We start from the raw sequence: 26,469 nt of genomic DNA, 5'->3' as shown, positions 1-26,469 counted from the left end.
GATCACCTCTCATAATGAATTATGTGATGCTAACATGCAAGTAACGTGTCTTTTAATATCTCCATCTTCAAGGCATATTCACAAATAGCAACTTTCCCTACCAAATCCTCCTAAACACACACACCACCTCTCAGATGGTGCATTACACACAACAGTTGGCCTAAGAAGTTGGTCCACTAGATTATAATTAGTTGAGATTAGAATGAAACTCCACAGCCATCCATACCCCCCCGTACTGCCATCCCCCCCTGTACTAGCAGCTGATGCAGTCACTGTGTGCTTTATGTGTAGGAACAGGTGTCATCTTGAAACATCCCTTTAAGGCAAGGGCTTGTTATGTTCTACATTCACTGGGCCCTCTGAAGTGCATACATTCACACACGAGAGACATGAATGCAGCCGCATCTGCACTACGGAACAAATAGTACRGTGTGTGAGTGAGTGAGAGAGGGAAAGACAGAAAGAGCCACAACAGTAATTAATTGCACTGAACTGCATTCTATTGTTAATGCTTTATCAGAGATGGCTTACTGAGTCGAGGGAGAGGGAATGTGTCTGTGTGATCATAGATCAATGTGGCTTGCCATTACATGGTAACTGCCATTGATGGTTTTTCAATTTCAACTTGTTGTAATTTTTTGTAACGAAGTTTGTGACAATATCAACCATTATGGATATAATAAGCGGTGGATTTGCACTACTGTAATGTATGAGATCAGTGGCCCTGTGTGGCTCAGTTGGTAGAGCATGGTGCTTGGAACGCCAAGGGTGGTGGGTTTGATTTCTGCTGGGGCCATCCAATGCAAAAATGTATGCATGCATGACTAAATCACTTTGGATAAAAGCATTTGCTTAATGGCATATACAGTATATAAACTCAGCAAAAAAAGAAACGTCCTCTCACTGCCAACTGCATTTATTTTCAGCAAACTTAACGTATGAACATAAGATTCAACAACTGAGACATAAACTGAACAAGTTCCACAGACATGCGTCTAACAGAAATGGAATAATGTGTCCCTGAACAAAGGGGGGGGGTCAAAATCAAAAGTAACAGTCAGTATCTGGTGTGGACACCAGCTGCATTAAGTACTGCAGTGCATCTCCTCCTCATGTACTGCACCAGATTTGCCAGTTCTTGCTGCGAGATGTTTCCCCACTCTTCCACCAAAGGTACCTGCAAGTTCCCGGACATTTCTGGGGGGAAATGGCCCTAGCCCTCACCCTCCGAGCCAACAGGTCCCAGACGTGCTCAATGGGATTGAGATCCGGGCTCTACGCTGGCCATTGCAGAACACTGACATTCCTGTCTTGCAGGAAATCACACACAGAAAGAGCAGTATGGCTGGTGGCATTGTCATGCTGGAGGATCGTGTCAGGATGAGCCTGCAGGAAGGGTACCACATGAGGGAGGAGGTTGTCTTTCCTGTAACGCACAGCGTTGAGATTGCCTGCAACCGCCCAAGACCATTACGGACCCTCCACCTCCAAATCGATCCCGCTCCTGAGTACAGGTCTCGGTGTAACGCTCATTCCTTCGACGATAAACGTGAATCCGACCATCTGGTGAGACAATGGTGACTCGTCAGTGAAGAGCACTTTTCACCAGTCCTGTTTGGTCGAGCAACGGTGGGTTTGTGCCCATAGGCGACGTTGTTGCCGGTGATGTCTGGTGAGGACCTGCTACATGGATTCAGCCTATTGCGGACAGTCTGAGCGTGTGTTCCTGGTGTAACTCGGAAAGTTGTTGCTGCCATCCTGTACCTGTCCCGCAGGTGTGATGTTCGGATGTACCGATCCTGTGCAGGTGTTGTTACACGTGGTCTGCCACTGCAAGGACTATCAGCTGTCCGTCCTGTCTCCCTGTAGCGCCGTCTTAGGCGTCTCAGTACGGACATTGCAATTTATTGCCCTGGCCACATCTGCAGTCCTCATGCCTCCGTGCAGCATGCCTAAGGCACATTCACGCAGATGAGCAGGGACCCTGGGCATCTTTCTTTTGGTGTTTTTCCAGAGTCAGTAGAAAGGCCTCTTTAGTAGGCGTCTCAGTACGGACATTGCAATTTATTGCCCTGGCCACATCTGCAGTCCTCATGCCTCCGTGCAGCATGCCTAAGGCACATTCACGCAGATGAGCAGGGACCCTGGGCATCTTTCTTTTGGTGTTTTTCCAGAGTCAGTAAAGGCCTCTTTAGTGTCCTAAGTTTTCATAACTGTGACCTTAATTGCCTACCGTCTGTAAGCGGTTAGTGTCTTAACGACCGTTCCACAGGTGCATGTTCATTAATTGTTTATGGTTCATTGAACAAGCATGGGAAACAGTGTTTAAACCCTTTACAATGAAGATCTGTGAAGTTATTTGGATTTTTACGAATAATCTTTGAAAGACAGGGTCCTGAAAAAGGTCAGTTTCTTTTTTTGAGTTTATGTATATTAAATAATTACGTTGTGTTGCTCTGTGATGGTAGGTGAAAGGCAGTAACTTCATCAATGATCAGTACAGAGTGACAGATGGTYATATGACCTGTAATCTGTACTCAGGGTCACATAGCTACTCACTTTACTGTTACTTAGGCATTCCCAATGAACAGCTCAATCGACCTTCACTCAGTCTGCACAACAGTCCAAACAGTGTTACTTGATTGCTTCATGGTACCAGATTGACCCAGACTGTCCCCCAAATGGCACACTATTCCCTTTATAGTGCACTATTTTAGACCAGAGCCCTATGCCCTGGTCAAAAGTAATGGACTTTAAAGGGAATAGGGTTCCATTTGGGACACAGACACTGTTGGGGGCGGTTACCTCAGTCAGCCAGTGGGGCTCCATGGCTGACACGGCCTCCTTCACCGAGCGACGCTGGAGGAAGGGAACAGGCAGACCCACGGTTACAGTTACCCCCCCATACACACACACCTCCCAGAGATCACCACAGGCCCAATATGCCATGGTACTGCCAACGCCCCTCAAGCAACAGCGCCAAACATGTTAGAAGTGCAGCAGCATCAAGTCACTGTAAACCAAGGCACAGTACCAAATGCCAGCATATTCTCTATATAGTGCTTTTGACCAGGCACCAAAAGTAGTGCACTATATAGGAAATAGGGTGCCATTTGCAACACATTCCATGTGTGGCAACTGTCCCCATTGTGTCCTCAGGCTAACACCCCTCCGGCCTCAAAGATAAATAACCTATTACTACCAACAATTACACAATGATTAATGATTAACATTGGCAAAGTTCTGATTCACTTGTTGTGGAGGGTCTATGTGGTGTTTCCTATTGTCTGAGTGTTTGACCTGTTCCCTATGTAATGCACCAGTGCTACCAATGAAATGTTCTAATTAAGAGCCCTGAGTGCACTGCTTCTGACCAAAAGTAGTGCTTTATATAGAGACCATGGTGCCATTTGAGACGCACAAAGATATTCTGGCTGTATTGGTATAAGAGCCTTAGTGCTGCTTGCTGTCTGCCTGGCACCACAACAGAACAGTCAAGTTCATGTGTTGTTGAGAGTCATGTGGAACAAAGCCTCTAACAATAGATAACATCTGCTGTTTATAATTGAGCCCATTATGGAGGGAATATGCTGGGAAGGAGAGAAAAGGATTCATTGGCAAGGCTTGTAAATTCATACACGAGAGAAAGAGATGAAGGGAACGTGTTGGGAAGGAGAGAGAAAGAAAGAAAAAGAGAATGAGATGGAGGTAATATGTCAGGAAGGAGAGAGAAATAGAAATGGAAAGAGAGAATGAGATGGAGTTAACTCTGTCGGGAAGGAGAGAGAGAAATATAGAAAGAGTCGAGAAAGAGAGATGGAGTGAATGTTGGGAAGGAGAGAGAAAGAGTGAAAAGATAGAAAGAGGAGAGATTGAGAGAAAGAATGAAATGGAGGTAATACGTATGTCAGGAAGGAGAAATAAAAATAGAAAGAGATGAAGAGAATATGTTGGGAAGGAGAGATAGAAAGACAAATATATAGAAAGCAAGATGGAGAGAATATGTTGGGAAGGAGAGAGAGAGATCAAAAGAAAGAAATAGATGGAGAGAATGTTGGGGAGGAGAAAGGAAAAAAGGAGAAAAAGCGAGAGAGAAAATGAGATGGAGATAACACAGTATGTCGGAAGGAGAAAGAGCAGGAAAAAGAGAAATAGATAGAGAGAAAGGGAGAAAAAGAGAATGAGATGGTAATGCAATATATCGGGAAGGGGAGAGAGAGAGAGATAGATGGAGGTAATATTTCAGGAAGTAGAGAGAAAGAGAAACTGAGAAAGATAAGAGAGAACGAGCGAGAAAGAGAGCGAAAGAGAGCTTGCTATGAGTCCAAGGTGTATAACGTGTAGGTTCACATTGTGGTAGGAACATGCCAGGAAGGAGAGAAGGGGATTCATTGACGAGGGCTTGTAAAATCCCACAGGAGAGAGATTGCTTTGAGATCCAAGGTGCCTCCCACTCTGGATTGTGTCTCATCTAGGCACCACGATAACTTCCAGTAAAATGTTATTGAGGAAAATCACACTACTGGGCCATTTCCACATAAGACAATTCTAACAACCACCATTACACATCTCCTGGTCCTGGTATGACAGGTTTACTGGAGAAGGACCACCCTGAACTAAACCTATTCTTAGATTATCAGTCAGATAATCAGGCAAGATTGGTTCGATATGCCAGCTGGGATCATAACCAAGACTGTTCTCCATTTGGCCACAGACCACGCTTGCGATAAGAACCATGAATGCAGGCAGCTGTCAGGTATCACAGGAGCACAGGGAACTACCACTCTAGACTGCTACCTCGCTCTCCAACCAAGGCGTATGAATTGAGGAGCGAACTGAAATGGTCACAGAAGCACCAAATTTATCTGATAAATAATGCTTCTGAATGGCTGACTGATACAGTATAGTTAACCATGGATCGCCTTTATTTCAAAACAAAGTATATTCTAATGCATTGATTCCATCTGAAATACACTGCTTAATTATTGAACGCTTTAACGACTTTACCGCCCAGATTGGTAAAATGATGAGTTGGCCAGGTTGTTAATGCCACTGAATCATTTCATTCACTGAGCCAATTATTTAAGTAGTGAAAATACATCCCCCTCTATAGAACCCTACTGAACTCTTGAATGAATTACATTTATTTCTAATCAGCGCACAATTGGACATGCAGAATTTATGGACATTGTGCAATAAAGTTAATTGCATTTGTCTGTGGGCTGCATTGCATACCATCATCAATAATAAAATGTTGACGATGGTTGACTCAATATTTACAAACCTGAAACTACCTACCACATCACTAACAGCAAAGCAGAGGACAATCTGAACTGGACAAGAAGTGACATGTATAGTCTGGGGATAAGAAAATGTTTGTCTCTGTGTTCATTTTGAAGGAAGATGCTAACTAGCATTAGCGCAATGACTAGAATCTATGGTACGCTAGTAGGTGTGTGTGTGTGTGTGTGTGTGTGTGTGTGTGTGTGTGTGTGTGTGTGTGTGTGTGTGTGTGTGTGTGTGTGTGTGTGTGTGTTCACACACACACACGGATTCGGCTACTTCAGCCACACCGTTGCTGACAGGTGTATAAAATAGAGCACACAGTCATGCAATCTCCATAAACAAATATTGGCTGTACAATGGCCTTACTGAAGAGCTCAGTGACTTTCAATGTGGCACCACCGTCATAGGATGCCACCTTTCCAACAAGTAAGTCAAATTTCTACCCTGCTAGAGCTGTCTCGGTCAAATGTAAGTGCTGTTATTGTGAAGTGGAAACGTCTAGGAGAAACAATGGCTCAGTCAAAAAGTGGTAGGCCACACAAGCACACAGAACGAGACCGCTGAAGCACGTAAAAATCGTCTGTCCTCGGTTGCAACACTCGCTACCGAGTTCCAAACTTCCTCTGGAAGCAACAGGCTGAGTGACAGGCTGAGTGAATCTGGAGCATGAGGAACTGCCTGCTTGAGTGACAGGGGGCGGGGGGATTGTGAAGCTGCCTAAAGAGGAAAGACGGAGTAGAGAACTCTGTCAACTCGAGTAATAAATCGAAATTGGGGGGGAAAAATTGAAAAAGTACGTTACAGTGGCGTTTCAAAATATCACAGCCTCTTCCGATATGGATATTGTGCATCCCAATTCCAATAACAATGTGGATAATCGTGCAGCCCTAATTGGCAGTGTTGCAGGCTAGCCCATAACATGCTGCAGGACCCAGGCAGGGTGTTGAGCAGCAGCAGCCAGGGGTGGGTGGGCCAGGGACAGTGGTAGCACTTTAAATCAGAGGACTGGTTCATTGTAATGGCTGGAACAGAATAAAATGTTTGATGCCATTCCATTCCAGCCATTATTATGAGCCGTCCTACCCTCACCAGCCTCCACTGTGTAGTGTAGGCGACAGGTATATGTAGAGTTTAGATGACTTACCAAATCTCTGGGGCTTTGCATCTGGGGTTCTGCATTCTAGGGGAGACAAGGGATAGAAGAACTGTAGTCAATGACAGATGTTTGCAGCAACACTGTACATCAAATTTAACTAACTGAGGGAGGAGCATCTACAGTGTACATCAGGCAAATTCCTATCTGGACCTTGAAGCCAGTTCCACTGCTGAGTTTCATTCTTCCTCTCTTATCAACGACTGATTTAGACCTGGGACACCAGGTGGGTGCAAATAAACATCAGGTAGAAGAGAAAACCAGCAGTGTTCTGGACCTCCAGGCTCATTTGAAAACCACTAAAATGTCTAATAATGATCCATGTATCTACAGTAACATGCATTAATCTGGACTGTACAGTGGTAGCAGTAACCAGTGTTTCACATACCAATAGAGAAAGCATTTCTTTACCAAACTGCACTTTTACACGCACCATTACAGGCCCTCTATAGATATCATTATATCAGTAATCATTGCCTAGGGCGAGGAATGACCTGCTCCAGCGCTCTAACCCACAACTACAAAGTAAGAAGAACCAGGCCCATGTTCACCCTGGGGGTAGAAGAGGTTCTCTCCCCCCTGTGTAATTTAACTAAGCCTAACCCTGGGGGTAGAATAGGTTCTCTCTCCCCTGTGTAATTTAACTAACCCTAGGGGTAGAAGAGGTTCTCTCTCCCATGTGTAATTTAACTAACCCTAACCCTGGGGGTAGAAGAGGTTCTCTCTCCCCTGTGTAATTTAACTAACCCTAGGGGTAGAAGAGGTTCTCTCTCCCATGTGTAATTTAACTAACACTAACCCTGGGGGTAGAAGAGGTTCTCTCCTTTCATGTGTCAGATGAGACGGCAGCAGACAGATGAATAGATCGAGTCTTCGTCCCAAAAGGGCACCCTATTCCCTATATAGTGCACTACTTTTGACCAGAGCCCTATGGGCCCAGGTCACAAGTAGTGCACTACATAGGGAGGCATTTGGGATAAATACGGAGTGAAAGAAAGGTCCTGGTCTATTCAGAGGATGAGTATTGATCCCGATAAGGCTCTGATGAACAGCCATAGACCCAGAGTGACAGCCAGCCAATATGGTGTGCGAGTCTTCAGTTGTAATAACTCATCGACAGAGGGTGGTGAGGTTGATTGAACCTGCTGTTGGGTGGTGGTGGTGGTGAAGGCTGGGCTCCACTAATGGAGAGGAGAAAACCACTTCCCATTATTATGACAACAGGGGGAATAACTAAGCTCAGTACTCGACAGGTGTTTAAGGACACTGGCGGTTGAGTTGGGAGATAACCTATTCTCTTTATAGTGCCTCTGGTTAAAAGTAGTGCACTATGTAGGGCATACGGTGCCATTTGAGACGAATAAACTGACTTCGACATCACAAATAACTCCAGCATTAACGCTCTTTTATTTTTTTACCTTTATTTAACTAGGCAAGTCAGTTAAGAACAACATCTTATTTTCAATGACGGCCAAGGAACAGTGGGTTAACTGCCTTGTTCAGGGGCAGAACGACAGATTTGTACCTTGTCAGCTCGGGGATTCGATCTTGCAACCTTTCGGTTACTAGTCCAACGCTCTAACCACTGGGCTACACTGCCCCCCCACTCTTCAGACACTAATAAAAGTCCAGATGTGTTGTATTATTTAAGAAACATTTGTATGTATAAAACCTTTCAATTAAAACAAATTAAACCCCTTGAATGTCTATGTACACACAATACATGTATATGATATGTACATTACATTTGACTGTTAATGTTTACATGAGTCAATCTGAAACAGTGTAGTCACCCTCTAGACAATACCATGGCTGTGTCATTGGGCTCTGGTCTAAAGTAGTGCAGCATAGGGGGTCATTTGGGAGGTATTTCATGTCACTGAAACATTACTCCCAGGTCTACTGGTTTGGAGTGTGTTGGTGCTGCTTGCTCAATCTGATTGATAATCCACACAACGTGTATTTCTCAGTCTGTCCCTGGCCTGACTGTTACCTCATCCATCCATCCATCTCTCTAATCTGTTCTGAGGGAGCTGAGCGCTACAGGTTCCCACTGAGAATAACTGGATCCGGGGTTTCGTCCCGAATGGCAGCCTACTGGCACCTTGTTCCCTATAGCGCACTACTTTTGACCAAGATTTTMGGGCTCTGGTCAAAAGTAGTGCACTATGTAGGGAATATGGTGGCATTTGGGACGCAACCCCAGGATAAAGATTAGTGCGGTGCCGGAGCAGCACAATCAATCAGCGCGCTGAACGGTCATGTGTTAGGAGAACAAGACTTGCTGGAGAACTGGGAGATGAACTAGATCTGTAACAGGGTATAAGACACACAAACAACACACTAACACATACAACCACAGGATCTAACAACATACATACATACATACTAACACACACAGACTTTCCTGAGAGTAGGGGACATATGACAAATGGGGACTCTACTTTCTAAGGGTCCTAGAGAGGAGGGAAGTAGAGTTTGCTGTGATATGGGAGCAGAGAGACATACCACTTCTCTGGGCAGGAAGGTCTCCTCCAGTCGTAACACCACAAGCCTCACAGCCCCTCCCATGGGCGTGGCCCTCAGCAGACAGACCACCTCCTCCTGGGTCAACCCAACCAGGTCCACTCCGTTCACCTGGAAGACAAACAGCAATTAGTAACATACAGATTCACATTCATTTTGAGACCGCTAAACCCCACTGAGAACACTAATATGATCCTTACAGCCTAAACATGTCTATGTGGCAGACGTAACACTGTATGATGCCAACACAACATAAACCAATGCAAACAGAGATCTAGGAAGGGTGATCAGGCAGTGAGTGCTACTCCCTTCATCTCGGGTCTCACCTCCAGCAGCCTGTCTCCAGCCTTAAGGTGTCCGTCCTGGATGGCAGCTCCTCGGGGCAGGATGTTCTTCACGTAGATGGGCGCCGAGCCGCCGATGGGGACGTCACGCGATGTGATGCTGAAACCCAGACCCTCCGGACCTGATGGAAGTGTGTGAAAAAGTGTGAGACGGCCTATATTTTAACTTGCCCTCATATCACAGGTACATTAGGACGTACACAGCAACAAAACATATAGTCCAAATGGCCATAGAAAACCAAAACAGGCATTCCAAGAGGAAAATGGAACATGGGAAGGATTCTGAACGACTAGTATGGAATGTTGAGACAAGACGCAGTGTTGAACCTGCAGAATCCTTCCGGCCTAATGAGACCAACTCAATCTGAGTGTAGAGGATGGGGATCGGACCGCTTCTCTCCCAGACGGCACCACATTCAGAATGTCACAGTAGAATGTCTGCCCAGCCTAATCCCTCTGTCTGACTGTCTGAGCTGTGTACGGTAATGGAAGCTAGGCAGAACGCAAACAGAGGATTCCAGAATGCTCAGAGGATTCTGTTTCAGAACACTCTAAATCCCTTCCATGTCAATAAGCCAATCAACTTCCCACCACAGTATGAGCACGTATTACACTTACCAGTAAATGGCTTAACCATCGCTGTACTTCACATGGTACACAGGATCTTTGAAGACACATTAGCCTGATTAGGAAAAACCTGCCCAATTTCTTATAGAGTTTAATTCCAGATTGATTGTGTTACAGCTTGGGTTTTGTGAAGAGGCCAGTGAGTCGAAGTTACCAAGCAAACCAACCAAGTAAATCTATCATCCAAATAAGGTTTAGTCTGCACTCGAAACATAACAAGCCAGGCCAAGTCTCATAAATTAATGTTAATCTGCAACTACGGTACTCAACCAAAGCAAACAAGGAATGGAAGGAGAAATGTCTTCAAGAACCTGGTGGATGATATTAACAGAGCTACGTTTACGTAGTCCTCCTACTAAATGGAATGATAGACACCTGGATGTGGTCAGTGGGGATCTTATTAACAGGAATCAACCAGGTTGGGAGTTACGGGCTGCTTTTCAAATGGCACCCTACAGCACTCCTTATATAGTGCACTCATTTTGACCAGTCCACTATAATACAGCGAATAGAGTGCTGTTTGTGATGCACCCACGATTTCTGGCCTGGGCCTTTCAGTACACTGGCTTGGTTCCAGGCCAGGAGTCCAGGACAGTGGAGACATCCCAACACAGTGCTGGTGTGCCATATGGACTGGGCCCTTCTATCTTCAACATTGCTTTTGACACAGTGCACACTACACAGACAGAGTGGCTGCTTAGCAACAAGCCCTCTTGCCCACCACACCTGGCAGGAACACACACACACCTGGTCCTTATGGCAGAGACCGGTATGTGTGTCTCCTATGGCAGAGGCCTGTGTCGTGCCAACTCTGTCCAGCTGTCAGTCACTGCATACACCCCTGAAATGTGTTTCATTAGGAATTTATGGCTCAATCTCAAATCTGTAACACATTTTCTGTCCACCATTTCAGGCAAAAGTGTGAAGTTGTTTGGCCATCTTTATTCAAGTCTATGGCTAGATCGAATGATTCTGAAGGGTGCATCTCTTCATAAATCAATGAGATGAGACTGGCATATGTTTATTTGGAAGCTACTGTAATAATTATATATTTCCACCCAAACCATTTGCTACGTTCCTGCTAAACCGAACAAGTATTTATTTATCCAACCTCATCACACAGACCTAAACACAGCATTTTATTTGTAGAATCTAGGAGGCTAAATTCTTAGACTAAGGGAAAGTAACTCTGAGTAAAATGGCCTGTTTCCAAGCGTGTACAAGTCAGTCAGAATACCTGTAATGATAAGAAGTAGAAGCTCAGTATTGAGAAGTCAGAGCTTGACCAGTCTTGATTAGTTGGCTCTGGAAGGTCATGATCGTTACACTAAATATTTACACTAATAGCCCCTAACACCTTGTCTATTGTCCTCATATCACGGCCCAGTTCAGCTCAGTAGGTAACCTACGCCAAACATTTATTTAGTAGGCATATAACAGAGTTCTAAAAATGTCTTAATAAGAATGACAGACTATTTAGTTAATGGAGTCTATACTCATACAATCGTCAATTAAAGAGCCAATATCAAACTTCAATTCAAACTTTATTTTAAGTGTATTTAAAATAGCAACACACTTAAAACAATAAAAGAATCAAAACAAAGGCATCATTGATTAAAGGGATTCTAACACCTCAAGCAGTTTCACAGTACAACGCAAAGTACTTAAAAAACATAAGTATGATACAAACGATGAATAATTAAACCATTTTTACTGCTATAATTTAAGAAATTAACTAAAGCTTTGTTGTCAAATTCCAAATGCTACAGTAGGCCCCTTGATTTCTCATAGTTTCACCTTCAAGTAGCCRAATGCCTAAAAAGCAGCCTACTTGAAACTGGTACTATCACAATTACAGTCTTTGTAGTCGTGGCAAACTGCATTTTAAACCGCCATTTGTTCTTTTTTGGGGGGGTATTTAATTTAGCTTATTTCATTAATAATTTTTTGGAAGAGGGTTTGGGATTTATTTTAATTTTTATGTACGTCTTGGCTTATCTTGTACACTCTTTCTAACGTTTTATTTCATTAGAGATGTTGCATTTTATAATTTGACCTTTGAACACCTGTTATTTTTTAACAAACAAATGCAGGGGGGGGCTGTAACAATGGTGAGGTGTGAGTGTCAGGTTAACCACATGGTATGTCTCAGGATGGACAAACGTGCAGTCAGGATCTGAACACCCCATGGTTCCTCTTATCCCACAGTCGGTGGAGAAACAAGTTTGAGTGTTCGGAGATAAAACACCTAAGTTCTTCTGCCTGGCATGGAAGTGGCTAGTCTTCAGAGGTGTAAGGATAATTAAGAGTCTGAAACTAGGGTATTTGGTGCAGTGTTTTTGTTAGTTTTGGAGTTAAGCGAGTTTTTCCCCCAGTTGTTCGGGCACACACATTTTCTGGAGGCGAAGCCGAAATTTGGAGCCAAAGTCTAAGTCCCTTCGTCGGTGATTGGTCAACAACTCATTTTCATGCACATTTTTTTATTGAAAAATACTGTACCAAACATCTTAGGAGTAAAATTGCGCAAGTAAGATTTCTTTGGCAAAAACATCAAAATTAATAGACATCTCGAGTTATCTTAGATTCATTCTGACAATTTTGAGGAAGTGTATACTATTGGCGCTTTTTTTTATTTTTTAAAGCGATGGTCTTTTAAGGTAGTCTACGAGCACACTCGTTTGGTTAGCCGAGTTCGGCTAGGCGCCAGCCCAACTGAGGCATGCTAACGCCTTAAGACAATTTTATTAGACCGCTGGCCAGGATTAGATGTTCTGGAGAGGATTAGATCAATGCTTTTTCTGTAAGGTCCAATCACATATTTTTTAGGAGTGTATGTGTGTCGTCTGACCTTTTTTCAGCTGGATGTTCAGTCTCCTGCCGACTTTTTTGGTGAAGCCCGCCGTGGGGGTGGAGTTTAGCACCCTATGAGGGGAGGGGGTGCGGCCTGGAGGGGCATGGCCTAATGGGGGCTTGCCCATGGAGCCCCCATGGGCAAGCCCATGGAGGTGAGGTAGAGAGGTGTAGGCGTCACCCTGCTCGGGGTGCTGGTGAGGGTGGGGACCACGGGACATCCTCTGTGATATAAGATAAGACAGCATTTCATTATCAGTTTTGAAAGAAATGTGCCTTGCATCATAAACGCTCTCGTAACCCGGACGGCGCTGGGCCAATTGTGCACCGCCCTATGGGACTCCGATCACGGCCGGTTGTGATACAGCCCGGGATCAAACCAGGGTCTGTAGTGACGCCTGTAGCACTGAGATGCTCCGCCTTAGACCGCTGCGGCACTCTGGACACTCGACAGACAATATACAAAACGTAGAGAGACCTGTGGGGTGTGGTCCAGGCCTGAGGTTGTGCTGCCTCTCTCGCTGGCTAGGGAGTCAGGGCTGAAGCTTCCAGATGAGTAGGCCACGTTGAGGTTCCTCTCGCTGTGTGACAGCTGCTCGTACTGGGCCTTCATCAGGTTGGGAACTACATGGAACATGATGACTGGTGAACGCATGGCCTGGCGGAACATGTTCTGTGCTCTGAGGACAGAAAGGAGGGAGAAGCAAAACAACTCAACACAGATGTTGGATCCAACATAGTCTGCATCTCAAACGGCACAGGAGGAGTGTCCTAAATGGCCTGGTCAAAAGTAGTGCTCGATAATAATTATTTGGTGCCAATTTATGACTCAAGCACACATTACATTAGTTGTGGTTATCAACCCTACTGGTAGGCCACCTGCACAGCACAGTGATTAAAGCTTGTAGAGAGTAAGAATGTATAGTTTTAGAATAGGCTTGCCAGTTTCATCATGTAATCCCTCATATGGCTCAGATGAACGGAATGGGTTTTCTGAAGCACGTTTGGAGAAAAATCATTTTAAACCCCTTCAACATCAGGTGGTGTAGATGTGAACTGAAACCATCTATTTAGTGTAATCTTGCCATAGCAGTAGTCTTGTTAGCCACACCTGTTACAGTAGATTAAAGCTGACTTTGCTAGACATCTCAGATATGTCCCAAATGGCACCCTATATAGTGCTCTACTTTTCACCAGGGACTTTAGGGCTCTGATCAAAATGAGTGCTACATTGGGAATAGGTTGCCATATGGGATGCACACAGGCAACTCCTCTCTCAAAACAGATTAACAGACATTACCCCACTCCCAACGACCCTGCAATTCCTTGCCAAAATTCCTAGCCTTATTCCCAGCCACTAATAATATTCCCAAATCAAATGTTATTTGTCACATGTCTGAATACAACAGGTGTAGACCTTACAGTGAAATGCGTACTTATAAGCCCATTACCAACAATGACAGGACAAGGATGAATTTTCACTCCCATGTCAACCTCTAATGTAGCCCTCCCACCAGTTCCTCAAAAATATAACAGAGAAGCTTTTCTGCCATTTAGCTTGTGTGAAAACTCTGTCTGTTCTTATATATTTAATTAAACACCAGTAAGTAACCTTGGTTGGGAAACCTATTACATCCTGTCTGGGAATTGATATAGCCTGAAATTGGGAAGTAGCTCCGCGATATCTGTTGCCAGGACCAACTGGTGTCATCACTGACATTTGTCTCCCTGAGGGAACACAGGTCAATGTTCAACACCATAGTGCCCACAAAGCTCATCACTAAGCTAAGGACCCTGGGACTAAACACCTCCCTCTGCAACTGGGTCCTGGACTTCCTGACAGTTTGCCCCAAGGTGGTAAGGGTAGGCAACAACAGATCTGCCACGCTGATCCTCAACACTAGGGCCCCGCAGGGGTGCGTGCTTAGTCACCTCCATTACTCTCTGTTCACCCACGACTGCGTGGTAAGCACGACTCCAACACCATCATTAAGTTCGCTGATGACAGAACAGTGGAAGGCCTGATCACCGACAACAATGAGACAGCCTATAGGGAGGTCAGAGACCTGGCAGTGTGGTACCAGGACAACAACACCTCTCTCAACATCAGCAAGACAAAGGAGCTGATCATGGACTACAGGAAAAGGAGGGCCGAACACCCCCCCATTAACATCGACGGGGCTGTAGTGGAGCGGGTAAAGAGTTTCAAGTTCCATGGTGTCCACATCACCAACAAACTATCATGGTCCAAACACACCAAGACAGTCATGATGAAGGCACGACAAAACCTTTCCCCCATCAGGGGACTGAAAATCTGGGGTCCCCAGATTCTCAAAAGGTTCTACAGCTGCACCATCGAGAGCATCCTGATCAGTTGCATCACCGCCTGGTATGGCAACTGCTCGCCATCTGACTTAAGGCGCTACAGAAGGTAGTGCGTACGGTCCAGTACATCACTGGGTCRAAGCTTCCTGCTATCCAGGACCTATATAACAGGCGGTGTCAGAGGAAAGCCCATAAAATTGGCAGAGACTTCAGGCACCCAAGTCAGACTTATCTCTGCTACCGCAGGGCAAGCAGTACTGGAGCGCCAAGTCTAGGACCAAAACGCTCCTTAACAGCTTCTACCCCCAAGCCATAAGACTGCTAAACATTTAATAAAAAATGGCCACCGGACTATTACATTGACAACACCCCCCCCCCACCCACCCCACCCTTTTGTTTACTACTGCTAGTTGCTGTTATTATCTATCCAAGTACACTTCCCTACCTACATGTACAACTTACCTCAAATAACCTGTACCCACCCCCCCGACACTGACTCGGTACCCCCTGTATATAGCCTTGTTATTGTTATGTTATTGTGTTACCTTTTAGAATTTTTTACTTTAGTTTATTTGGTAAATTTGACTGTAGGCCTAAGTTGCTCTGGATAAGAGCATATTCTAAATGACCTAAATGTATATCGATTAAGGCTGAAGGATGAGGGCAGAGAGCCCAGCAGGTATGGGTTGCACATAACAGCACAAATCTGTAGCCTACAGCTGAGCACTGCACACATGAACATTTCCAATGTGAACATTTTAAAATAGACTTATGCAGTACTGCCGCTCAGGTTATCTATTTTTATGTCACTCTTCACCTCAGATGGCACGGGTTTAGTTAAATAGGTAAACAATTGGGCTTGATGGTAAAGTGAGTAGAGCAGCAATGCTGCTTGTCCCACTCTCCAGCTGGTAACCCATTTGATTCAACCGCAGCATTTTATACAACAAATGTAATACTATGGGAGTGACCCCGGCGGAAGGGGGAGTGAAATTACAATTTTTTAAAATTTTTATTAAGTAAACTATATTAGGCCTAGCCTACAGTCGTTTTCGTGCTGATTTTAGACCTGGGACACCAGGTGGGTGCAATGAATTATCAGGTAGAGCAGAAAACCAGCAGGCTCCGGAAGTCTTAGGGTAGGAGTTGAGTACCCCTGGTCTACAAGAATAGTTAAAAACTGAGTTTAATTATATATTTTTTGATGGAAATGTCATGTACTCCACATGACATTTCCGCCAAAAAATATATATAATAAAACTGTGGCTCCCGAACTTGACTCTAGAACTTGACTCCCATTCCTCCCAGAATCCCGTGGGAATCCTGTTCAACCTCTAGGCTACACTATAGCCATAGGTTATTGTGAGTGTGTGTGAGTAAGTGCGCACACAAAACAAATGACAGCTGTTTTTTCACAGTACACCAGTGTTTATGCTTCTGAAAAGCACGTGCAGCCCGTTTATGCTGACAAACATTATACAGAACATTACATAAAGCATGATGAGGAATGTAATGTAACATTGTATTCAAAAGCATTAGCTGGATTCTAGAATGGCATGCAAGCAGCATACAACACAGAACTAGAATGAATAGAATGGCCTCCCCCATTCAAGTCAATGACACCATAATGGGTTGCCTGGCAGCCATTTTGAGTGTACAAAATAGGAATGAAGCAGGAAGCCATCATTCTATTTCTATGGAACAGTATCTGCAGCAGAGAACAATGGGAGGCAGCAGCAGTTAGCTAGGCTGCTAGGATCTGCTCAGACTGAGGAGCTGAGGGAGAGAGACAGATCAAAGCGGGGGATGCCCTGAAAGTCAGAAGCCAAGCAAGTTGAGCAGAGGTAGGTTTGACCTAGGAGTCAAATAGGAAGATGTTAGCATCCAGGAGCAACAGATGGAGCGGCTAGATACATAGAGGTATAGAAAGGATTGCAAGTTTGGAGAGGACAGAGGCTGAGAGGAATGGCAGGCAGCCTCCATTTTACCAAGATCCTACAGTAGGATCGACCTAGGAATCATCAAACAGGAATGGGGTTAGCTTAGCAACAGAAAGCAGCAGAGGCCATGCTTTGGTTAGAAGACATGGCAGTGGAGAGTAAGGGAGAGGAGCAGGGGAGGGCTGGCAGGGAGCGGAGCGGGGCTCAGGACCGGTGGTCCCGTTCGGTAGGTACAGGCGTCTTACTGTTCGAAGCGGATGTTTCGCAGGTCTCCATTATTAATGCGTACGATGCAGTCATTCTCCTGGAACAGACTATGTTGCTCCGCCTTGCCTCCCCTCTCCAGGCGCTTGACCAACAAGCCGAGAGTCCTGGAAACATTCAGAAGCAGACGTTGGTGTAATACGGCTGGCAGCTGTGGAAGAGGCCATAGGGTTCAATATGGCTGTTGGGGTAGACAGAGCAGGCCTGGAAAGGGGAGGACTACTGAAGCTCCAGCAAACACCTAGGCTCTACATGAATAATGTGTGTCGCAAATGGCACCCTATTCCCTATGTAGTGCACTATATAGGGAATAGCGTGCCATTTTGGATACATGCATAGGCTCATAACTAAGAGATAAGCAACATGTCCTCCATGTCATCTGCATCCTTACTTAGTTCACAGGCTAACACTGATTGGTGTATGGTTTTAATTCATGACAAAGTGCAAAGTGGATGTGAGATATGAGACACTTGTGTTTGTCATGGCTAGATTCCCAACCTGGCCACATTCCATTCTGGCCACCTAGTTATCCCCCTCATTCCTAATCGGCATGTCACTCCTCATCTCTCCACCTGATAGCTGATGTGTGGTGAGCGTTCTGGCACAGAAATGGTGGCCGTGCATCACTGAGGTGGGTGCTACACATTGGGGGTGGATGAGGTGAAATTCCCCCTATTATGTAAAGCGCTTAGAGTACCTCAGTTGGTAGAAAAGCGTTACATAAATTCAAATCAATTATTATTAAGTTGGTGGCGTTATGTTTGTCAGTAGTAATTTTGGTGGCTAGATGAAAGTGTCCGTCTTCTAAAACAGCATAGGTCTAGTTTCTGTAGCTAGGTATGCCCGTTCTCTAGGTATGCCCGTTCTCTCTACCTGAATGCGAAGTTTCACCCCTGACTGAGCTGCCTTATGCAAAACAAAGAGACCATTAGCATTCTGACAGAGAAAACGGTTAAATCTACAGTAACGTGTAGGAATTAGAGAAATGCTGCTCCATCACATTTGAGTTTGGGAAGCCTTCAGCTGTGACGGCTGTCAGAGAAAGCAGTAACCCTCCATACAGTAGCAAGACGCCTCGGGCTTCCTGACTGCTGCACAATGCTGACTTCACTGAAATACTGAATACAGAGTAGGTCATCCAAAATCATCCAAATTACCATAAAGTGCTAGAACTATTAAAATAGTACTTATTGTTCACAGGTATGTTTAAACACAGACGCATTATACCAAAATCCCCAAGTTTTCCAGAACTTCTAGTTGGAAGTTCCTCTGAATCAGTAGTGAATAAGCTAGCCTGGGTACCCGTGTTTGTGCCATCATTCCAATCCTTGCCACACCTTGTCATGTTTGGCATGACAAGGAGTTGACATGACAGCACAATCAGATCTGGGACCAGGCTAGGAATAGTAAACCTAGCTCTGTGCTAGTGGACATATGTGAAAGAGCTGGACCATTAAATCAATTATTCCATTACATCTTCTATCGGAGACGTGTGTGGACTGTAAATGTGTATATGGACTGCTGAGTACAACCTTTACATCATGTAAATACTTGAGACAGGAGTGATGGAGGAACATGACAGTCACCTGCAAGCACTGAACAATCATGATTGATCACTGTAAACTAGCTAATCACTTCATGATGTGAGCATGACATGTTTGTTGCGTAGGTCCGTGTGTAGGGGGAGTGTGTGTGTGTGTGTTTGTTTTACTGGGTCACATGGGGATGCAGATGCCATAGCAGACTAAGCTCTCTCTCTCCCCCCTCCTTCCCTCTCACTCTCTACTCCCCCCTCCTTAATCGTGGCAGTGTTATGCCTGCGTAGCGTAAGTAGCTTGCTGCCTGTCTATCCAGTGGTGGCTGTAGTGGGAGGGCTTTACCTGCGGTCCTGGGCACTGAAAGGCACTACATGGATCCCCAAGGGCCCGCCGTCATTGGACACTTCTACCAGCTTTACAATGTCACTGTGAGACAATGATGGATGGGGGGGGTGAAACCATGTGGAAATCAGGAAGGGGAGAAAAACAACAACAAATAGAGCAGGCAGAAATGAATAAACCACTAGGGATGAGCATTACGCCAGGTTTTCTCCCAACATCCCAGGTGACAGAAACACATAATTCAGAACCCAGTTCTAAAGGAGCGTCAAGGGAGGTTTCCATACACACTACGTATACATATCATATCTTATGTCTAGACCTTCAGGCAGTCTATCACATAGGATTTTTATAGGGAAATCTGAGACAAGTAAACTGTATCACATTCCTTTAAAAAAAATAGTGCTATACTTGTATTCTTTGACCTCTAACCCCTTGAGTTTCCATAGATTGGTGCTTAGTAGTTGTGTTTCTATTACCTTTAGGATAAAGGTTATATGCATAAAAACATAGTTGTATTCTATTGGGAGGCGAGGACGCCTTCCTTATTGGGTGAAATAATATCAATAACATACTGTACCTGAAGATTAGACTGATGGCATGCAAGAGATGACAGTTAGAAAACGAGTGTTATTACTATCACCATGACAATGGATCAGTACATGGTACCTTTTATGGTTATGATGATGTTTGGTTTATGCTTGAGTTCCTTAAAATAACATTAGCCAGGGGTTTAAAAAGATTTTCTCCAAACCTGTGGAATGCAATATTTATGGGCCTAAATCTAAGAAGACTCTTTACAATAAATGATTACATGGAGAATACAATATAATATCAGAAGTGTTAGGTTCAGCTTAGAGGTAGGTAGTTAACTGGTACTCATTCTCCTGCTACAGATGAATGTTATTCCTGTACTTGTTAGGGATCAATGTCAGGTGATCAGAGAGGTGGTTACGTTGAGACAGAAGCTCTGGTTGAATCCCAAACGACACCCTATTCTCTATATAGTGCACTACTTCTGACCAGGATCCACAAGGCTCTGGTCAAAAGTAGTGCACTATAAAGTGAAAAGGGTTCCACTTGGGACGTAGTCCTCTATCTGTAATTGGACGACCCTTTCAGAGACGACTTACTCCAGTGACCTCACAGTGGTGTGGGCCATACAGGAGTCAGCTCGGCCAACCGGCTCGATCCTGCCGTTATCCTCCTCCCCATGCCCCCCCTCCTCCTGCAAAACAAGACAACAACCATAGAATMACATATAGAACTCCTATAGTGACTTCTAGGATCTCTGACTGCAACATGGGCATCTTATCAAACCAAGCCCCCTGAGTCTCATACGCAACAGACATTGAAAGATGGTCCATTCCACACGGGCTGAAATGAGTCACAAAAAAATGGTAAGCAGACATGACATAAGGGTGTCCTACATATGAGCACCCATTACAGCCTATGCAACTATTACAACCTGAAAAAATGTCCAGGACTGATTCCTGTTGTGAGAGCGCGAGAGAGGGCGAGAGAGAGTGCGAGAGAGAGCGAGAGAGAGGGCGAGAGAGAGAGAGAGCGAGAGAAAGAGAGAGCGAGAGAAAGAGAGAGAACAAGGAGTAAGAGAGAAAAAGAGAGGGTGGACCAGACAGGGTCATTAAAATTTCATGGTGATACTGGAGAAGGCAGAGAAGCCACGGCAACGGCAGCAATAGCTCGCCTCATCAGTATGAAAATGAACACATCGCCGCAGTTTCCTGTACGGTTGCCATGACAGTGCACTGTTTGCTGCTGCGGGGGGGGGGGGGGATGTGCAGTGGAGGGCTGCAGTACACCGGTAATCCAGTCCTGTTGGTCTCCTTCACAACGGGATCACAGTGGCTACAGAGCATGTCTCATAGGAATCGTGTCCTATGCTTAACAGGAGTCATGGGTTGTGAATGGGTTTCTAAACAAGAGGAGAACGGTTTGGGACACTGTGGGTTACACGTACATGAGAATTATTGCATGGTGTGGACATAGAAAGGGAGATATTTATGAAAAGGTCAAGAAAAATACAATCTTCACATTCTATTCCCCAAGACAACACTATGCTCCTTGAAGAGCATGTGAATCACATTCATCACCACAGATACAGGAGGAAAGTCACACTGACACATTTCAATAGTAGCTCCTTCTAAGGACTTTTGTTTTATTCATTGAGTGACAATTCCATTTTCCTGAATTGCACAGTGGGGTTCGACTTGGCTCTCCAACATCACAGTCTGAGTCCCAAATGGCCCCTTATTCCATTTATAGTGCACTACTTTAGACCAGCACCCTATACCAGCGCCCTAGAAAGTGCACTATAAAGGGAATAGGGTGCCATTTGGGATGCAGCAGTGTCTCTCCCCCCAGGCAAGGCGCAGGGACACTGAGGTGACAGAAAATGTTGAGGGGACAGTGGCAGTTTTCCATCAGTAAACTACTGGCTCGGGGCAATAGGGCCTCATGACGAACACAAACTGCCTATTCTAGCTCATGTTGGTTTGGAGTGACTTGAGTGAATCAAATGGTTTTGCTTGCACTAAAACACATTCAATAATGCACCTACAACACAGCCAGCTACAGTACAAGATGTGCTTTGAAGATCTCACATTTGATTAATATAACATCAACAAAATAACCGTTCAAAAGTCACTTAAATGCACTATGGCACTACCCCCTCCTGTGACATCAGGTTGTACATATCCTCCTATTCTAACCAAGTGGTTAGATCATCACATCTATAATTCAGGGCTGAGCTTGGAGTTAATGGCTACTGGGAAGACAGGCTACAGGCGGGTAGGTAGGGCAGGCCGTGGCCCGAATGGCACCCTATTCCCTTTATAGTGCACTGCTTTATTCCCTTTATAGTGCACTGCTTTATTCCCTTTATAGTGCACTGCTCTAGTTAGAAGTAGTGCTCTAGTTAAAAGTAGTGCACTATATAGGGAATAGGGTGCCATTTGAGAAAGCCACAGGACAGAACACATTTTATTTTTCAGCTGAGTCATTGTTTGTTTCCTCATCTTAGTGCGAGCGTCTTGGCCACAATGGCACTCGGGCCTGTGGGTTCATTCCATTTTAATAGTAAAATCCATCTCAGTGTGAATGAAGTGGACCGTGTAGCAGACGGCCAAAGTGCACTTTAATGAAGTGTGCTCCCGCTGGAAACGGACAGCTGATTGTTTACGGACACAGACACAAGAAACACAACACCCATACATTACCTACAGGAAAGACTAATACATGGAGTAAACGTGGAACTTGGACATATGCTCTTAGCCCAGGTGACTATCCTGAATGTCCTTTACACTTAACCCCATTACATCTTCTGTCCTGTCCAGAGACCCATATGTCCATCCTGCCTCACTGCCATGTTTTCATAACAGGAGGAAACACTGGGCGAGCACAATGCTCCTTATCCACAATCGGAGTCTTGACAGAGACACACCGGAGAAACAGGTCCTGGGTCAGTGGCTGGGTGACCCCTCTCAGGAAACCCCTCAAGGATAGATTTGGTTCCATTTCTGGGAAAATGTGATATGTATACACAGAGTCCCAGGTGCCCACAGGATCATACAGGAGCCCTATACCACGTCATTCAACGACACCTACCACGTCATTAAATTATTCTCATAAACGGTCTAAGAATTAAGAGGGGAGAGATTTAAGATACGCAGTCTAAGTGTAGTAGGACTGTCAGTGTCTAGCTAGGCACGTAAACCACTTTCCTGGTGGATGGTTAAAACTGCTGAGGCTGACAGGACAATGCCCCACTCACCCAGTCTGAGGTAGAGTGTAAAGCAAAGGACTGCCTGGTGTACTGTCTGTATATAAAACAGGCAATGAGAGTGGAGAGGACCAGCCAAAAGATAAAACATCCAGCTAAGCCTTTTTCAGAGCAACAGCAGCAGAGCAATAACAATACGGAGGCGCAAAATTAGATTTCCAGTCTCTACTCTCAAAATTACTCTGTCGGTAAATCCACTTAATTCACGAACATCCATTTCAGATATCCATACGATCACTGACGGAGCAAGGGGAGAGGAGGGACGGACTAAATACCAACATGACACACCGGATATGAATCTGCATAGCAATACCCCCTGTATATAGCCTCGTTATTGTTATTTTATTGTGATACTTATTTTAAAAAATATATTTTTTACTTTAGCTTATTTAGTAAATATTTTCTTAACTATTTTCTTAAATGGCATTGTTGGATAAGGGCTTGTAAAAGTAAGCATTTCACGGTATTCAGAGCATGTGACAAATACAATTTGATTTAAATGCTGTTTTAATGGCCGTAGAAAGTAGAAAACACTGCAACGAGAGAGACAAGACATGCAAGTGTTCCTTGTAGAGAGCTCGTTTATACATAAACCCAGCTTAACGGTTTCCTCTGACAGACTACCACAAGACAGCCCCTGCTATAGTATACACTCCTTCCCTGATACCTGCATTGCTTATTTTTACAACAATCACACAAATTCCTCCTGAATTTACATATGTGTTGGACCAGCACCTAGCAGCGGTTTATGTTGCGTTTGGGGGGTACAAGACACAGCATAATTGGTCCAACACATAGCAGCGGTTTATGTTGCGTTTGCGGGGTACAAGACACAGCGTAATTGGTCCAACACATAGCAGCGGTTTATGTTGTGTTTGGGGGGTACAAGACACAGCATAATTGGTCCAACACATAGCAGCGGTTTATGTTGRGTTTGGGGGGTACAAGACACAGCYTAATTGGWCKAACACATAGCAGCGGTTTATGTTGTGTTTGGGGGGTACAAGACACAGCATAATTGGTCCAACACATAGCAGCGGTTTATGTTGTGTTTGGGGGGTACAAGACACAGCATAATTGGAAACATATGAGACATGGGGCACTGCAGGAGCTGGAACACACACACACACACACACACACACACACACACACACACACACACACACACACACACACACACACACACACACACACACACACACACACACACACGGTACTAATGAGTCTGAGCAGAAGGAAGGTGGGATCCTTCATATGAGCTTCTTGATCATCTCTGAAAGTTGGGTGGGATCACACACACACACACATATTTGTATTTGTTAAGGCTGTTATACAATACATTCACAACACATTAAGTGCGTGCCCTCAGGCCCCTACTCTACAACACAAAATACATGTGTACGTGTGTGTATAGTGCGTATGTTATCGTCTGTGTGTTTGTGCCTGTTTGTGTTGCTTGACAGTCCCCACTGTTCCATAACGTTTTATCTGTTTTTTTTATTTTACCGCTGGCATGAGTTACTTGATGTGGAATAGAGTTCCATGTAATCATGGCTCTATGTAGTTATATATGCGCAGTACAAAGAAATACCATAATCATGTGTTTACATTTGGAGCTGTATTGATTTAGGCCTGGCTAAATGTAGTATTGCACTGTTTCCACCTGTTAATGTGTGAATTCCAGAAGTGATTACGGTCTCCGAGTCCGCTGTGCCTCCGTCCCAAATGGCACACTATTCTGTATTTAGTGCACAAATTTTGACCAGGCCTGTAGGGTTCTACGCAAAAGAAGTGAACAATAAAAGGATTAGGGTGCCATTTGGGACCCATACAGTGTCTCTACTGTGACTCGCTGGAGGGGTAATGAAGCTGGTGTGAGACTGTTTGCATGGAGGGAGCCATTTCTCACTCCACTGAGCACATCGAACACACTGACAACACTGAACAGGAATTAACAGGCTTGTGTGTGCCAGCCAAGGTGAGGATGAAACTGAGAACAATGAATGCATAGTTTCACACAATGGAGAGGAGGAATAAATGTATGTAAACAGAATACACACACTACAGTGAGGTGACAATAGAACAGGGTTCCCCAACTGGCGGCCCGTGGGCCTTTATTTGGCCCAAGTTCTGCTTTTTTTCAAATATTCATTGTTGGACATACAATTCCATAAAAACACCAGGAAATCAGCTCCAAGTGACTTAAATTGAAGAAATCTGTTGCCAAGTATTCCCACGGATATTAGACACACGCATGACCATATTCAAAATGTAAATAATGTTTAAAACTATGTTTTAGTCAAACATATCTGTTTGGGCTTCTTGTGGTCTATTTGCAGTCTACAAATGATTTGTAATTATGTTCCGGCCCCACAATCCACTCAAGACAAAAATTGTCCCGTGGCTGAATCTAGTTGATCTCTGCAACAGAAATTGCCCCTGCATGTTTAAGAAATTAATCTACAGATTAGCCGTAAAGCAGCGAAGGTCACTTCAGTGTTAGTTGGTTAACATAAAGCACTTGCTAAAGGTCGATTGCAGTGGTATATCAGAGTAACATTGTGTTACAGGCAGGAACAAGCTCCCGAGTGGCGCAGCGGTCTAACGCACTGCATCTCAGTGCTAGAGGCGTCACTACAGACCCTGGTTCAATCCAGGCTGTATCACAACCGGCCGTGATTGTCCCATAAGGAGGCGCACAATTGGCCCAGCGTCGTCCGGGTTAGTCCGTCATTGTAAATAAGAATTTGTTCTTAACTGACTTGTTAAATAAAATGTTACATAAAACAAAAAATGTCAGGTTAATAAGAGACCTACATAAATGGTGACAACTGAAAGCTGGGGGGGATCGCAAGAAAGAAAAAGCTAACAAATTTACACAACTAGTCCTGTGAGATGGCAGTCTTGGAGCTAGCAGGGACGACGCATGGCAGTCTTGGAGCTAGCAGGGACGACGCATGGCAGTCTTGGAGCTAGCAGGGACGACGCATGCTCCACTGCATCGTCGTCCTGCTATTGTCTCACTTGGAATTGCACCAAACATTGTTGCAATCCGAACGCCTCGTCGTGCCTGCTAGCTCCAAGGGATGCATGCGGTTCTAGGCAGGTCCCATTGGCTTTAGTCAATTTTCCTCAAGACTGCCATGCCTCGTCGCAGCTGGCTTTAGACTCCGCCAAAAAAGACTTGGCCCCTTGACTTGCGGTCCGTTTCCAGGGTCTCTTGCTTAGCCCCCTCGACCCAATGCAGACTGCCATGCGTCGTTCCCTGCTAGCTCCAAAGTAGACATATGACACATCTGCGTTTACGCACCCGATCACGTTCCAATGCTATGCTTCACACCAAGACTAGTTCCCCATGCGTCCCAGTCAACCCCCAACCTACTGCTAGCTCCCTAAATAAGACTGCCCCACCATAACGAAATCGTCCTACTCTAGCAGTAGCGTCCATGACTGCCATGTGTTGGTTGGTCTTGAG

At 44.8% G+C, this 26,469-nt stretch overlaps 1 protein-coding gene across 7 annotated transcripts in view; it reads right to left on the bottom strand.

Moving 5' to 3' along the window:
* LOC111979132 (partitioning defective 3 homolog) overlaps positions 1–26,469 on the bottom strand; it is a 218,384-nt gene that overhangs the window by 88,585 nt on the left and 103,330 nt on the right. For 3 of the 7 annotated variants that reach the window (XM_024009454.2, XM_070448917.1, XM_070448918.1), the window contains exons 6-14: positions 20,326–20,420; positions 19,196–19,279; positions 17,297–17,422; positions 13,265–13,466; positions 12,785–13,010; positions 9,292–9,431; positions 8,948–9,076; positions 6,431–6,466; positions 2,806–2,859 (exon numbers count right to left, since the gene is read on the bottom strand). In XM_024009454.2, coding sequence (XP_023865222.1) covers positions 2,806–2,859; positions 6,431–6,466; positions 8,948–9,076; positions 9,292–9,431; positions 12,785–13,010; positions 13,265–13,466; positions 17,297–17,422; positions 19,196–19,279; positions 20,326–20,420 — 1,092 coding nt within the window. The remainder of the gene's footprint in view (positions 1–2,805; positions 2,860–6,430; positions 6,467–8,947; positions 9,077–9,291; positions 9,432–12,784; positions 13,011–13,264; positions 13,467–17,296; positions 17,423–19,195; positions 19,280–20,325; positions 20,421–26,469) is intronic. The other 4 variants (XM_024009458.2, XM_024009460.2, XM_070448919.1 and 1 more) reach the window with 2 other exon arrangements.

This window comes from Salvelinus sp. IW2-2015, linkage group LG19 (assembly GCF_002910315.2).
Source record: "Salvelinus sp. IW2-2015 linkage group LG19, ASM291031v2, whole genome shotgun sequence".
NCBI lineage: Eukaryota > Metazoa > Chordata > Actinopteri > Salmoniformes > Salmonidae > Salvelinus > Salvelinus sp. IW2-2015.
The sequence above is the reverse complement of the archived record's forward strand: the minus strand, read 5'-3'. Positions and strand labels throughout refer to the sequence as shown.